The following is a 14,545-nucleotide window of genomic DNA, read 5'->3' on the forward strand; positions in this document are numbered from 1 at the left end:
CACGTCAGGAGATGGGGACAGGCCGAAAACACGAGTCAGGGGCTAAAACGTTCTCGCGCGTCAGCGGGATTAAAATCCAGAGTTCAGAAACGGGGCTTGATGGGTGACACTTGGCATCCGAAAGCAGCCGGCAGCTTTTTCTGATCGCGCATGCCTGCCGCGAGGGAAACTGGTCATCACGGGCGAAAATACAAGCTGTTTAAAGTAAATGGTAAAAAGTTTGCCAGGCTATAGCTGCAGTAATTTGCTTCCCACTTTGCTCAGCGCAAGATGCAAGAAGATAAACGCATTGTATACTTGGCTAGTTTGAACTTGTGATATTTTAAATATTTTATGCGCTTGTATGCATGTTTGGTAATAACTGGTAAGGAATCAATACATCTTTGTTGTTGAATTCAACTTTGCAAAATTTTCTCTTTAGCAAAACTAACACAATATGCAAGAAATGTGCCCAAAACGTGAAGCAGTTTGGAACGGTGAGTTGGCAGTTTATTCTCAAAAAGGCATGCGAGAGTCCCATTATCCAGCCAAATACAATAAATGTGCAAGGGACAGCCTGTGTCTTGATATTATGATGCACAGTTGAATATTTTAGTTCAGGGTCTAAAATAGTTTCAGTTGTAAATGCACTTTTTGCGCATAAAACTTTGTGGAAAATGAGTCTTTTGGGATGAAGCTTTCTATTCAGGAGAAATCTTGTGAAAAGTTATACTTTCAACAGCTGAGTACTTTTGCTATTTTTAAAATAGGCACACTTTTCCCCTGCAGGATTTTCAAGAGTTGAAATGTGCAGTCAAGTTCAGTAGTTACAAATAATTAAGTAGATGCCTTGAATGTATACACTTGCACATGCATCATTTTTTCCAAGCTTTTGAACAGAAATGCTTATATCTAGGGGCTGCTGTTGCTGTCCCTTGTCTTCAATATCTGATTAATGAGAAAATCTGATCGTGGAGCAGGGTTAGTATATAACACCCATTAATGTTTCTTAAATGAAGGTGACCACACTAGGGTTATTAAAAAAAAAATGTGGCTTAAATTAATTTTAATTTGCATTTCCTTACCTTTAATTGCCACTTAGATCTGTGTTAAAGAAGTTGTGCATATAATGGGTAATTCTTTGTTCTGATATACTATTTTTGTCAGAGTGCAATGTAGACATTGTGGGGAGGCAGCTGAGATTCACTATAATAAAAAGCATTTCTTTTGTGAAACAAGTGCTTAGATCCTATAAACTGTGCAACTAGAGTCGTACTTTGTAGATAAGATACAACTTAATGGACAAGTTAAATATAAAAGCTCTCATCATGTAATCTGCTTAATACTTTGTAAATTGAAACAGGATGTCCTTTGAAAGTCCTAAGGGATTGTAAACCAAGTATAATACAGATGTGCCAACACCTGTAGCAACATTTTATTAAAAGCGGAACTTGTTTCAAAGCAAACTGAACTTTAATGGCATTTTTAGAAACTGGGAATTTTAGTTCCCAGTTCCATATGTTTATCAGCTTTATTTTGTGATGTAGATTAAAATCAATTGACCTTCAATTATCAGAAGAGTTATTTTGTTCCCCAAGGGATTGTAGGTCTTAACCTGGAAACACGTGCCTGCAGCAGTCAACCCCCTGCATATTTGAAGGGCTTGGGATGTTCTCAAAACCAGTCAGAAAAATATTAATTTGACCATTTACCTTTTGTGAGGCAGAGATATTTTTCTGGTATCTTACGCTGCATCACCTATATGCTTGAGAGAGTTATTGGACAAGCTGTCAGGTATCAGGTGTCTTTCCTTAGGTCTCCTCAGATCTTTTGGGGTGGGGGAGGTTCTTATTTCTTGGTAATGTAAAAAGTTTGATTTGGTACTTAGAGAAGAAGAAGCTGTCATCCAAAATTGGGCATTTCTTTCATAGAACATGTACACAAGTGTTTATTTTTCCCCACTTTGGCTGGCATCTTTTAATGGAAAAAAAGTGTAGAGAAAATGGATTGTAATGCTAGTTGGAATGCTTCATATTTAAAGCAGGATCCCTGAAATATTTATTAGCTTAGAAACACCATTTTATTTTTTAAAATACTAACATTAATTTAGTATGGTGGGAGTGTTGTAGTCATGATGGTCCAGGGAAAGTACAAGAGGCAAGGGTCTTTTTGTGATATCTTCTGTTGGGCCAACTGTGTAGTTTCTTGGAAGAATTTTATTATACTGATCTTAATTCTGCTTCTCTGTTATTTTTCAGCCGAAGCCTTGTCAGTACTGTAATATTATTGCAGCATTTATTGGCACAAAATGTCAACGTTGCACAAACTCAGAAAAGAAATATGGACCACCTCAGACATGCGAACAGTGCAAGCAGCAATGTGCTTTTGATCGAAAAGAGGAGGGAAGAAGGAAGGTATGCATTGTCCTTATTGAACTGTAACAGTTTAACATGAAAACAAAAGGTATGACTGAAAATCTTCTCTCTTTAAAAGTAACGGTGAATTTCACTAACATCAAAAAGTTGTAAAGAGCATTGCATTTACTTTTCCAATGTAAGGACCTTTCATGAAACTTTGAATTAAATATGTGATCCATGAAGACTGGATACCAGCTCCTCTGCTGACCAACCTGCTCTTAAAGAATCTATTTTTTTTTAAATTTTTTTAATGCCAACTCTAAAATATAATCTAACCTTGACAGGTGTATAGGAACAAAGTTAATGCAATGGAATAGTGCGAGTGTTTTGTTTTTTTTCCCCCTACTTCCCACAGCCTTGAATACTTCATTTCTGTAACTTGAATTTCTTATTTCCACCTTTTCCTATCAACCTTCAAGACTTCCTTTTAACCTTTCCTATGGCTCTGAGTAGACCTGTCCATTTTAACTTCTCAGAAGTGCATAGACATGGCTAGCCAAGTTAGTATGGAGTTAGGCAGGAGATAGGGCAATGTAGAATCTTAAAACAGATTGGTTCAGAGAGGCATATGAACTTTTGTGAGCAACAGCCTGTTCCATCAGATGCTAGGAATGGACTGGCAGAAAGACAAGATTATATATAGAAGGAAAAGAAACAGGAGGGTGGGGAAGGCTGCTAAGAGAAGTAATAAGTGGGTTGATTAGATCAGTTGAGATGAACAAAGCAGTTAACTCTGGTGTTCCTCCAAGTGTTAAGTTAGCCCAAGTAATAAGATGTTAATACGTAGTCCCTATTCATCTGCCTTGTGCCTCTTGTGTCAATCTAGTCACACAGGTGTCTTTTTATTAGTGATAACCCTTTTTGTTTCAGGTTGAAAACAACACTGCCATCAAAGACATTTTTCCTTATTTACTATAGAGGACTGGACCAGGTTCATATAGCATTTCTTATTCTGCTTTGGGTTAAAAAAGCTTCCATGGCCACATGAGACCTAAGCTAAAAGTGACTGCTTCAGAGCAAAATTTTCCAGTTCTTGGAATATGTAGTATGTGTCTATATTTGGTAGAACCAATTCGCAGTGTAACGTACAATGTCGAGAAAAAGCAGAGTAAACATCCTGTACATTAAAGAGTGAACTTCATATACCAGAATCACAATGATTTCTCTTGAATATTGAACTTATCTTTCTAATACCTAGTGCATGATTACTTAACTGCAATTTTTTTTCCCCAAAAAGGTTGATGGAAAGTTGTTATGTTGGCTCTGCACACTGTCCTACAAGAGAGTTCTACAGAAGACAAAGGAACAGAGAAAGAGTCTAGGGTCTTCACATTCTAATTCATCATCCTCATCTCTGACTGAGAAAGATCAGCATCATTCAAAACACCATCACCACCATCATCACCGTCACAGCAGCAGCCATCACAAGTAAGTATTCTAATTAGAGGTAAAGTGTAACTGTTAACGGGGGGTGGGGAGGCACAACTCCGTGCCACTGGTGCTGTCCCCACTGCTCCTGGGTGCTGACTGTGACTGGGTTGCAGCCCTGTGGTCAGTGCAGAAATTGTACCACCCCGCTGCCCCTACTGTGGCCGGGCCCTGACTCCGGCTCGACTGCAGCCCTGCGCCCCACCGTTTGCGCGGTAATCTCGGGAGGGCATGTGCCCCCTCCCCGCTCACCCGTGGCCCCCCCCACCCAACATGTCACCGATGATTCTGATTCTCTAAAAGGTTCTTACTTGATGGGATAAGTAGTGAGGTCATATTTCAGGAAATTTTAAACATCACTTAACAGCAACTTTCAATTACTGAATTGAAAGTGGAAATCAAATATTTTGGCGTGAGGGGGACACGCCACAGACGGGCCTGCAGTGCTACATACCACACAGTCGCACTCGTCTGGACATGATCTTTGAATCTCCATGTTCCCATCATTTGAAGAGATGAGAAATAATTCAGTAAAAAGCAGATCCTGTTTGTAGCCTAATTACCAGGTAATAATGTAACTGCCTGTAGATCTAGAAGAGTAATTTAGTTAAATGCTAATGAAAATACTTTTCTTAGGAACACTTTACTTCTGTTTTGTTCCTTCAATTTAGGAAGAGTTCTTCTCCAGTCAATGTAGTACATGTGAGTCTTGTTGATAGTTTATGAGGTGCTGTCCAATCAGCAACAAGGCAGTGCTATTGTAAGTTAGGCTTTTGATGGTTATCTGGCCATTCTTACAATACTTTTCGCTATTTTAATTTATTCCTGCAACATTTCTGAATATTTGCATCGATCTTGCTGTGGTTTAAATAGCATACTAATTTTTTAATTGTCTTTTTACAGCCATAGGTACATCCTAGTTAGCCTTAAATGGCTGGTTCTCTGAGTATCTTGCTTTTGTTTTTTACTACCATATTAAAAGTACACTGTGGTATGAATCATCATAACTACAGATAACACTTTAGTTTAAATTCAGAGCTTTTTATAATTCCTTTCCTTGTATTTCTTAGATTTATGTACTCCAGCATATTGTTCAATGACTCCTTTAGTGAAGCCCACCTGAATATTTTCATTCTAATTCTCATTTTAATTTGCTTATAACTTTCTCGGCTTCCTCTTATGATCAAACACTGCTTTGAGTAGGGATAACTTTTAAATAAGATGGGCTAATTTTGAAAATGAAAAGCAAAAGTGACAATTGGAAAAACAGTCTTTTTCCTTTACAAAAAATAATTTTATTCCTTCTCATCCGTCTAATTTGAGGGAGAAATTGACTTGGCAGGTAAATAAGGAGGACAGAAGCCTAACTTCTCCTGAACATCCTTTTTGATTTAAGATATAACTGGTCAAATCTTATTTCCTGAGACCTAGCAAGCATCTGGTAGATAAAACAATGTAAAGTAACTTGTCTTTTAAACAGACTTATACATATGGCAGAATGTATACATGTTTTTGGAATTCTATATTATAGTGTTTCTGGGCAGATGGCCACAGAAGTGGTTGCCCCACTGGACTGGCACTTTCTTGTGTTAGCAGTTTCTGTTTTAAGCCCACTTCAGCCATATCAAGATACCCAACTTTTACCCACGAGTAGAGCAGTGGACATGCTGGGGGTGGGATGGAGTTTAAACTGTGTATTGAATTAAACTGTGCTCAACAAGAGCTCATTTTGTTTCAGTGCCATGGTCTGGGTTGCACCATGAACCCAACTACTTTTTTTGCTTTTACCTGTACCTTTCAAATGACTTAATGTACTCATCAAAGTAGTTCTGCTCTGTCAAGTATTAAAGGAGCAATGTCAAATTCACAAAAACTAAGAAATGCCAATATTAAGGTTTTACTGTCAACCTTTACTCTGCCCCTTGTTCTTTATGACAACATTTAATTAAAGGATTTTGATCTCAATAAAACATAATCATAAATGTGATTTAATAGATGCTTTGGTCACTGGCTAACAACACATGAATAATCAGTAAGTTCCTCTAAAAATGATTGGGGCAGGGCTTTGTCTAGACCTAGATATTGCTTGCTAGTCAGAACTTAAAAATGAATATGTGCATGTTGTTTGGTTACAATGACTGGAAGCTGAATTCTTGCTAACTGTATGTTAATTGCATGTATTTCAGAATAGGCAGCCTGAGTCCAGAGCAAGATCAGGGACTATGGAAACAGAGGTAAATACACTAACCATTTCAGAATAATTTAGTAAATTTGCCTTACAGTTTTTATTGAAAGTTTTGGGGGTTTTGGAGTTCTGCTGTATGATGCAATGCTACTGCTTTAAATTTACATTTTTTTTTTGTATTTGATTCTAGCCATAAATCCTCTGCAGCTATTCAGAATGAAACTCCAAAGAAAAAACCCAAACTGGAATCCAAGCCATCCAATGGAGATAGGTAAAGCTATATTTTCTACAACTGAGACAGTTCAACCAAGTAGAGCATTGGGTTTATGGCCCTTAGCTACTTTTGCTTGGAGAATAAAAAGTGAAAAATGGAATTGTCCATCCAGGCAACTTGTGGGTTGCATGTTTTAGTGCCGTCAGTCAGCTGAATGGCTTTATGAGTAGAAAACTGGCACTGTGTTTCTTGCTTTTTGAGGTGTTCTAGGCAAAATTAAGTAAAACTTGAGTATAAGACCACAGTCACCAAGCAAATGGTATTCCCTAAAACTGTTTTTTCAGTTGCGTGCAGGGTTGAACCTGCTGCTTGAAACTGACTTAATATCTAGAGAATGTTTTTGGACCTAAATGTTTGAGACTACACTTTTATGCTGTCTCTGACCAACAGTGGGAATAAATGTAAAAAGTGGCTGCTTCAATTGAGAAGTGTTTGACCCCCTCAAAGCTAATACTCAATTATATTTCTGCAGGTGTATGTAATGTGTGCCATTAGTAAGGTAATTTGCCAGTTGCATCCATTTCTGTCAGGTACATACTTTTTTTGCATTAGTCCTTAAGGATGTTTGTGGAATTGTTAATTATGCAATTTGAACTTTGAAAAATATGCCATTTTTGGTTGATGTGAGTAACAGTTGTGTTTTTTTTTTACTTTTAGTAGCTCTATAAATCAGTCAGCAGACAGTGGGGGAACTGACAACTTTGTCCTCATAAGTCAGCTAAAAGAAGAAGTAATGTCACTGAAACGTCTTCTGCAGCAAAGAGATCAAACCATCTTAGAGAAAGATAAAAAGGTAAAAGATAAAAGTGGTTAATAAGAACTTGGTGAATTTCCTTTGTATCTTTTATGTTCATAACTGTTTTTGTAAAAAAAATACAGTTGTGTGTGAATGTTAAAACAATATTTGGAATATTTTTATTTTTGTTTTGTGCATAGGTATCACACCCCTATCACATCTTTAAATTCTAATCATAAAAGCTATGTGACTCTTTTAAACATAGATAGCTCATTCTAAAATGGTCTGGATTACTGTTTGAAAGTCCTTGCCATTCCACGATCTTAAATGGTTAATGTGAAACAGTTTGAACAGAACCAAGTTTGTATAAAAGCTATCATTACCATTACTGCTTTTGATAGCCTCTTCAGAAAATGTTCATTCTCTCTTTCTAGCGAAGGAGGCCACAGGTCAGAAAAGAATCTGACTTGCCTGTTTAAATGTGCTTTAGTTGGTGAAGCATACAAAAAAGGCAGTGGGAGGAAATTTATTCTTGCATTTGCTTGTCCGCAGTGAACACACAACTTGCATTTGTACCCTTTTTATAGGGAAAGCACTCTTAGCAACTTAATTTTGTGAGGTAAGAACTCAATTTTTTATAGTTTAACCTATTGTATTCTGATATATTTAAAGGCATTTTAGCTCTTCTTAGGTCACTGGTCTTAGTATGTAATCCCTCTGCAGTGCATCTTGGATTAAGCAATTTTCACTAAAACCGTGGAGAGTTTAATCTCTGGTCCCACTTAACAATACTGATATTCATCTATCCGTAGTGACATTGATATTCATCTATTCACTTCATATATATGGTTAACTTAGTGGCCATTGATTTCCAAAAAGGAGTAAGATATTTATCAGAACACTTATGCTTTAATGTTTTGGTGAATTTTGTTCTTTCTAAAGCAAAACAAACAAATAACTAAAGATGAATGATCACACACAGTAGCTAAACATTTACTAAAAATGTATACTTTAAAATATTTTGTTAGTATTGCATTTCATTGGTTCCAGGTTCTCAATAACTATCCAATATTCTCTTGGTGAGAATTAATCATCAGGTCTAGTCTATATAGCTATATCTGTATTAGAAAAATGTAGCTGGATGATCAAAAAAAATAAGGCTCTACTTGTATTATAAAGGCAAGAATTAGCTTTTTCCTCTACATAGCATTTTTGTACTGGTGTGTTAGAACTGCTGCCCCAAGCCCAATAACAAGGTGTCATTGCCACCTTGAAATATCCTGCTTCAGCCTTCAGTACCAATGCTTAATGGTATTAACATTTGGCTCATCAGTAAGGCACTTCATCCAAAAAGTGTCATCAGGAGTCATTTGGAGGAAACTACTTGCCCTTCAGATCACCACTTCTGAATCCCCAGGCAGCTTCACATTGAAGTTCTTGACATTCCTGTTTTCATAAGTTCAAAAGAGGGATAGCTCTAGGAACAATATGTCAGTATCTTGAGTAACGTATGCAAGGGTCTTCTAGATTGCAGTAGCACCTCTAGTGCTTGCTTCTGACCTTTCATCAAAATCAGCTTGAGCTTAATAGCTACACTCAAATGTCATCTCTTTGAGACACAAAAAATTGCTCTTATATGCACAACCCCCATACCTCTTTTTGCTGTTAATCTTCCTAGCACAGTGTTTCATTATTTTTGAGACCTCATCAATGCTTCAAGGCCCACATCTTGCTCGCATATCTACCATGATTCTTGAGAGAAGCATGGTAGTTACACACTTAACCAGGATTTCCCTCTTTCAATCCAGCTGCACAACCATGCCTTTCCACCGCGTGTGAACCGCTTGCTGGAAGCATGTCGGATGCCTTAACTTAATTTGTTTTTCAGATCGCTAAGAAGTATATAGTTCCTTGGTTGCTACCAGCAGTGTCCCCTATCCGAGTGAAGAGTAGTGGATCACATCAGTCCTGATAAGAAAATACCAGTCAGTTTTTATCAATGGGTTGTTACCCCTCACTTCAGTAACTACTAGAGATGCACTGGTCCGATATCGGATTGATACCGATATAAAGAAAATTGTCTATATCGGATATCGGCTTGTTGGGTCGATAATTTGGCCAATAAATGCCCGTGCTTCATGCAGCACAGCAGGGAGCAGAGCTGGCAGCATGGAGAGCTGCCTCCAGCTGGTATCAGCCCCCCAAATCTCTATCAGTGCACCTCTAGTAACTACTTTGTCTTCCTGGGCAAAGAGGATATTAAACTAGACTAAAAAGGGCTGGCCTTTGAAGGACAAAGCAGAAGCTTACCTATGATGGATAACAGTGTGGACATTAGTTGCAGCTTATTAGGAACTAGGGCCTCCTGTCTCAGGAATCCGTTTGCTTTCAAACAACTGGGTTTTGCAGGCAGGTCCAGAAAAGTTCTACTCTAAAAATCCCACGTAATCATTATATTCAGAAGAGCAATTTTCAGAAGATTTTCAGCTCCACTCAGGTCAGAAGGGAACTTTCTTAGGATAGTTAATTTTTCAGAAAGCTAATTGTTTTTTTATCTCAATTACTTTATTATTTCTGGTTTATTTGCTTCTGTGGAGGCTTCATTTCCTGATAAATCTGACCAGAGTGGTCCAAAATGGCTTATGCTTCTGTCTACTGCACTTGAGAGTTAAAATGCATTTAGAGGATCCATTTCTGCCTGTCTTGTGCTCAGGATCTGAGACCCAGGAACAAGTAACTTTGCCGTATATGTTTTCCATGTTTTTTTCTCCATTACTTCGGTGCTTGTAAAAGAAAAGATATTTTTTTGCAATTTCTCAGTTGGTCTAATAAAAGGTATCATTTTGGAACCAAGAGTTCTAGATTTTTGCATTTATTTTATGGATCCACTGAAATTTACTTTCAGTTTATAGGTGAGAAAGGCCTTACTGTAAGGAATCCTTTTATCATATCTTTGGAGGTGTCACAAGTTAATGTGTTATGCTAATTATGTATTAGTAGAAGCATGTGACATGTTGCAGCCAAGGACTTGCAAAGCAGTCTTGTAGCTGAGAGTATGGATAAGCACTTTAAATTGGTGTGACCAAATATTAGAAATGCTGTTGAGGAGCTAGACCCCATATCCAGTTCCTGAGCAAAATAAATACAGACATCTGTGTTCAATTATTTCACATACAGCAGAACTAAAATACTTCTTTTATGAAAAATTTAACACTATTGAGCTGATATCACAAAAAGTACATGACGATGAACCTATTTCCCCTGAGACTCTTTAGCTGGTCAATTTGAAGCCTTCAGTACCTGTCATATGGACCTGTGAAATAGTACAGTTAAAAACAATATAATTATAATACAGCATTCCAGGAAACCCTCATAGAAGTTGTTGTATTTTTTAGTTGACGGAGCTGAAGGCAGACTTTCAATACCAGGAATCTAATTTGAGAACAAAGATGAACAGTATGGAAAAAGCACACAAGGAAACTGTGGAACAACTACAGGTAATTACTTTACAAAATAGTTTAAGTTAAAGGTGTCATTTTAAGAGTTAGTTTTATTTAAATACTTTTAAACATTGAATAATGATCTGTTATTTTATCCAGCTTAACATTCATACAATCGTTCACTCTCCTAAGTCGTTTGTAGCTATCTGCAAATTCAGGTATATTTCTCCGTATGAGTTAACACTGAAGACATGGTACAAGTATGTCTTTGGAACTAAACGTAAAAACCTTTGAGACTTGTCCTTACCCACCAGTTGATTCAGCTTGCTTCTGCCTCTTCGAAGCATGCCTCCCACTTTGTGGAATGCTTATTTACCTGTTTATCTGACTTAATGACTTAGCATAACCATGTAAGTTTGCATTCAGTACAGTGATGTAAGCCACACTGAAAGCAACTGTTTGAGCAGTAAGAAAACTGGAACCTATTCATTTGTACATTTTAGAATGAACAAATGTTTCTGTGATGCAAAAAATAGATATATTGACTTTTGCAAAGTGGTACAAGGAGTTTGGCGATCCATCTACCATGTAAAATTAATGGAAAATGTGTAATGTAGCTGTAGATACCATACACTGGTGAAAATGTCATCCATTATATCCTTGATTATTCTCAGAATACAGCTTTTTGAGTAGTGGCGTTGTTGTAAATTCACAAGGCTGTCAGTGTCTCCATGCCATGTCATTAGTGGATATAATATTGGAATGGAAACTATTAGGATTTTGCAGAATTGCTTTTGTTATGTTTAAACAGGAGAGCATTTCTATAAAACTTTCTTTTTATCTGTATTACAGGCCAAAAACAGAGAACTACTCAAACAGGTTGCAGCATTGTCAAAGGGTAAAAAGTTTGATAAAAGTGGGAGTATACTAACATCTCCTTGAGGAACTGGCTATTCATGTGGGGGTTACTACTCAATGTAAATTTGGGTAATTCTGTGAAGCCCTTAAAATCCTGTGTAGTGGAAAAATATTTTTGCACACCAGATTAGTTGGCATGTTTCCTACACACTTTTATAATATGCAGCTTTTTTAGTTATTGTTCAGATTAGATCCTTCAACTGGCTTGAAGATTTTTTTTTTTTTTAATTTTTTTGATATTGGGAACTTTTTTGCCAGCAATAGTATTAAACAATTGCAGAGAGGTAATATAGCAGTGCTCTTTTTAAAACACAACATGCAATAACAAAATAGGTGTACTTTCTAAAGAGTTCAAAGCAGCAGTGGAGTCCTTTAAAATATGCTAACTTCAGCCAAAAGTTCATTTTCCAGTTTATAAATCTACAATGATCCCTCTTTTGAAATACAGATATGAACATTGGGTTCTGGCAACTGTTCTTTTACTTTGTATCAAAATGTAGTAAAAGTAAGATGGAAATCATGGTGCTCTTAAGTGAGGCTCAAAAGACATAATGTATATGTAAATACAGTTGTAACAGTTATATTCTTAGTCATAACAGGTAACTAGCATTTTACATTCTTGTGATAGGGATTTGCTGAAAAATGATCTATTGTACAGTATCAGAGGCAGTGTGTTTTTTGTAAGATTTACTGTAGACTTTTCTTGCAAGTGCCTTTCTCCAACTGTTTATTTATAGGAATGTTGGTATTTTGTACATAAGGTTTTTGTTTTAAAATCATGTTTAATAGATGTTTATGTATATATAAATGTGTGTACAGAGGAATCGGAAACAAAGATCAAAGTTGCTAGTACAGTGCTTGAAGCAGCAGTAAGAACTAGCTAATTGATGGGCAGTGAGTATTGGCTTTAGGTAACATTAGCTTGTGTCATTGGGGGGTGTTGGGTCTTGCTAGTGCTGCTCATGCCAAACACTTCCTAAATAGAGAAAAGTGTTTTTTGCTTCACTAAATTTTAGTGGTTTTGTTTATTTTTCCATCTGGAAAAATGTTTTCAGTCCTAGTTTTTCAGTTTCACAGCAGACATGCTCCCAATGTTACTTTCTGAATTAGTGATATAGCAAAGCTCAATATCTTATTTTTAAAACTGTAATGTTCAGAATGTTTTAAGTGTGCTAGCTGTAACTTATGGGTGGTCTTTTCAATTTAATTGCTAGATTCACATATTTTGCATAGTAAAGATACACACCAAGAAAACAGTAGCCAAAACTGTAACTATTAACTGTAAAGTTAATAAAGGGAATGGATATTATCTCAAAACTGATAAATATTTTTCAGTTTATAAATTACATCAGTTCAGATTTAGTTTTGTTACCAATTGACTTTTAACACAAGGATTTGAATTAGACTAAATATAAAATAGCATTGATGGAGGTCTCTGGAGAAAGCAAGCTAAGAACCAGCATAAATTGGAAAAGACTTCTGTCAGATGATATCTCTAATTCAGCTGTTTTTTTTTTTTTTTTTTTTTTTTTTTTTTTTTTTTTTGGTAAAGTATAACTTCTTGCACTTCAGTTAACTTAATTGTGGGTGATGCCCAGCTGTTTGGAGAACTAGACTGAAGTTCTCTGGCTCTCCACCCGCTTGCTACTAAGCTGTGGACAAATTCACAGAGGTTTAGACATATTTTAGCGGAAACACAGACTTATAAATAATTGGAAAATTAAGGTAGCTTGTTTCCTACGGTGTAGGGTTTTTTGTACGCTAAAGTCAACTTTGTACGTTTATAAATACTGTTCTTTAAACTTGCTAATACAGCTAGGATAGAAGGTGCTGCTCCTATCCTATTGGGTTGTTTGTGTGAGAGATTTGTTTTTTTAATATAGGCATTTTTCTGTATTTCTTTAATTCAGAATACTATTTTGATACCATTTTTTCTGGTTTAATGGCCACCCACATCTAGTGGGTTTGCTTTTAAAACAAATTCAAAACTGCACATCAAATTGATGAACTGTCTTAAGACTTATTCAAACCTGTGTAAGCTGCAATAGGAAGTTTTTAAAAAAACAAATTGAAGTTCAATATTATGAGTACTTGTGGTTTATAAATCCCAGTGCTAAAAACTTTTAGGGGCTTCACAGTATTTAGTTCTAATTAAATACCTGATCTTTTTATTCCATAACCTCATTTTTAACTTGAATTTTTAAAGATTGTAAACTAGTAAATTGAATCCCAGTTCTGACAAATGGTGTCCTGGAGCTGTAGAATATCTGACATAAGGAACTGATGTTCTTTTTAATGTGGATCTGCAAGGAGATATGTTGTACTGTATTGTGCTTTTTAGCCTGTTTTCAGATGTTGATTAGCATTGACCAGTGATGGCCATTTTGACTCAAGTTATTTATGTATTTTAAGCCTGTGAATATTGCAGTCCCCTTTTAGATAGTATGTCTAAATATGCATTCTGCAGTGAAGATATTCAGCTGTCCACATGTATAGACTATTGAAATACTGTACTGGCACACATCTGACTGTTGACATTTTGTACCTTTTCTAAATCCAGTATTTCACAATAAAAGCTTGTCAAAATACTAACCTGTCCATTTCTATATTATTCTGAGAGATATACTTTGTTTAAACATCTGCAGTGCCAGAATTAACCAAAACTCAGTGTTAGTCCCATTTTTGAGAAAAATCATGAAGGCTTTATTATGCAGAATGCTAGCTTTCTGCAGTAATTACATACAGAATAATTTCACTGTTTTAGTTATACACGTCAGATTATTTCTCTTGTCTCTATTATAAAGCATAGAGTGATAATGCATGGAACTGTTTTAATTGAGAAGAGCGGGGAAGAAACTATATATTTAAGTCAAACTTTAAACAAGCTGGATGATAGAATATAAAGAAAAATTTAACTGCAAGATTCCCATTGTCTCAATAGAGCTCGTTCATTAAACTTCAGACCATTTTTCCATGCCATGCATTTAGTCTTCAAAAAGCCAATTAATTTATGTTAACATTTGTATTCTGTCTCTAGAGAAAACTAGACATTTCCATTTTCCATCTCCTCAATTACAGAATCTCTGTTTTGGAAGGTAGACAAGTCTTTTTCTGAAGGCCACTCTAAAGTAGTTGGAACATATATGCTGCCAACAGTAGCATTGTAAG

General features: G+C 36.2%; 1 protein-coding gene across 1 annotated transcript in view; it reads left to right on the forward strand.

The window, feature by feature from the left end:
- FAM76B (family with sequence similarity 76 member B) overlaps positions 1-13,958 on the forward strand; it is a gene marked incomplete at its 5' end in the record, with an annotated part of 14,175 nt that extends 217 nt beyond the window's left edge. Inside the window, 8 exons of the mRNA XM_025197894.1 lie at positions 418-476; positions 2,238-2,393; positions 3,634-3,824; positions 6,011-6,058; positions 6,200-6,280; positions 6,941-7,076; positions 10,415-10,516; positions 11,312-13,958. Of these exons, the coding sequence (XP_025053679.1) occupies positions 418-476; positions 2,238-2,393; positions 3,634-3,824; positions 6,011-6,058; positions 6,200-6,280; positions 6,941-7,076; positions 10,415-10,516; positions 11,312-11,401 (863 nt within the window). The remainder of the gene's footprint in view (positions 1-417; positions 477-2,237; positions 2,394-3,633; positions 3,825-6,010; positions 6,059-6,199; positions 6,281-6,940; positions 7,077-10,414; positions 10,517-11,311) is intronic.
- Between the last annotated feature and the right edge of the window lie 587 nt (positions 13,959-14,545).

Source organism: Alligator sinensis, unplaced genomic scaffold (assembly GCF_000455745.1).
Source record: "Alligator sinensis unplaced genomic scaffold, ASM45574v1 scaffold116_1, whole genome shotgun sequence".
NCBI lineage: Eukaryota > Metazoa > Chordata > Crocodylia > Alligatoridae > Alligator > Alligator sinensis.